The sequence below is a fragment of the Acyrthosiphon pisum genome, chromosome A2 (genome assembly GCF_005508785.2).
Source record: "Acyrthosiphon pisum isolate AL4f chromosome A2, pea_aphid_22Mar2018_4r6ur, whole genome shotgun sequence".
Lineage (NCBI taxonomy): Eukaryota > Metazoa > Arthropoda > Insecta > Hemiptera > Aphididae > Acyrthosiphon > Acyrthosiphon pisum.
Genome location: NC_042495.1, coordinates 68,675,652 through 68,677,092, shown reverse-complemented (window position 1 = coordinate 68,677,092; position 1,441 = coordinate 68,675,652). Strand labels below are relative to the sequence as shown.

The 1,441-nt window shown below is 32.8% G+C and overlaps 1 protein-coding gene across 1 annotated transcript in view; it reads right to left on the bottom strand.

The window, feature by feature from the left end:
- Mrpl55 (39S ribosomal protein L55, mitochondrial) overlaps window positions 1–614 on the bottom strand; it is a 2,891-nt gene extending 2,277 nt beyond the window's left edge. The window contains 1 exon segment of the mRNA NM_001161943.1: window positions 437–614. Coding sequence (NP_001155415.1) covers window positions 437–453 — 17 coding nt within the window. The 5' untranslated portion in view covers window positions 454–614.
- Between the last annotated feature and the right edge of the window lie 827 nt (window positions 615–1,441).

The following is a 1,441-nucleotide window of genomic DNA, read 5'->3' as shown; positions in this document are numbered from 1 at the left end:
AAAAAAAAAATCGAATATTATATTATTCAATCAGAATTTCCATACTTATTACTGCAAAATAAATTGCATTTAAATATATTGATTTTCCACGGAGATACTAAGGGTGATACGGGACTTCTGGGACACATTGTATAATATATTATACTTGAATATACAATACTTGTGTGCATGATTGTTTGAGCATTTAGGGTAAAAAAAAAATTGGTACCTATAAGTATTTAAAAAACACTTACTATTAATTATGAAACTGTTATTTATTTTAGGTATAGTATGACATTCTGGTTCATACTTTTACTAGTTCAATTATAAAATATTTGTTCTTGCTCTAGGCAGATACTATAATATATTAAAATTGATAATATTATATTATACCTAACGTAAGTATATACTAAGTATAATATACAATATCAATAACTAGTGGTTAAATATTAATTACCTGACGATGTTGAGCATAATTCTTTTAATTTGTTGAACTCGTACACAACAAAGAATTCAAGTATAAAAGTTTAGAATGAAGTATGAACCAAAGTAACAAGTACCTTTAGGTTAATAGGTTAACCGTAAACGTTTAACATGAAATTCGCACAGTCACACAGGCCCTTTATGCACAGGCCACAGAAATCATGTTTAGCACGTTCTAGTCAGATTGTCAGAAAGCCAGTGATAACTACTGATAAGCACGTGCCCAAAAAATGATAAGGGCCCGATATCAAAAAAGTACCATCATCAAGGTGCAGTGTGCACTGTGCATTCAAGATTTCATAAATCATTAATCAATAGCATTTATCATAGTATTAGGGCCGGTTGCACAAAACTATATTGCTTCAATAAATAGTTATTGGGTTCAATAAGTTGAGTTATTGAATCGATAAAAATTAAAATACGTTGCACAAAGTTATTGAACCAATAAGTTATCGACCATTAGTCACTATTGATCCTTAAATTTATAGGCCCGATTTTGGTCCAATAAAGGCGGGTTCACAACTACCCGTGTCGTGTCGTGTCGTGTGAATTGTGAATTCCGAATCAGGACGATACCGACGTGGTATCTAATCAAAATATAATAGATACCACGAACTACTACATGTAGTAGTTCGTGATAGATACCATATGTATTAGATAGATAAGATAACAGTAAACAACCGTGCCTTCGATAATTCAGCGCTGCTGTAAGCGTGATAGATGTGATAAGAAATATGATGAATATGATTGTGATTACGAACTACTACATGTAGTAGTTCGTGATTGTGATTGACCAGCATGTTTCTAATCTGCTGGAACCGCTGTTTAGTTCGCTAGGTTGTGATCAATATGATGAATTAAAAAACGACATCTACCTATCACAAGCAGCGTAGTTTTGCGCTGAATTAAAAATGACATTTATAGTTGCTGACGAAGCGTTACAGCAGCGCTGAATTATCGAAAGCACGGCAAATCTACC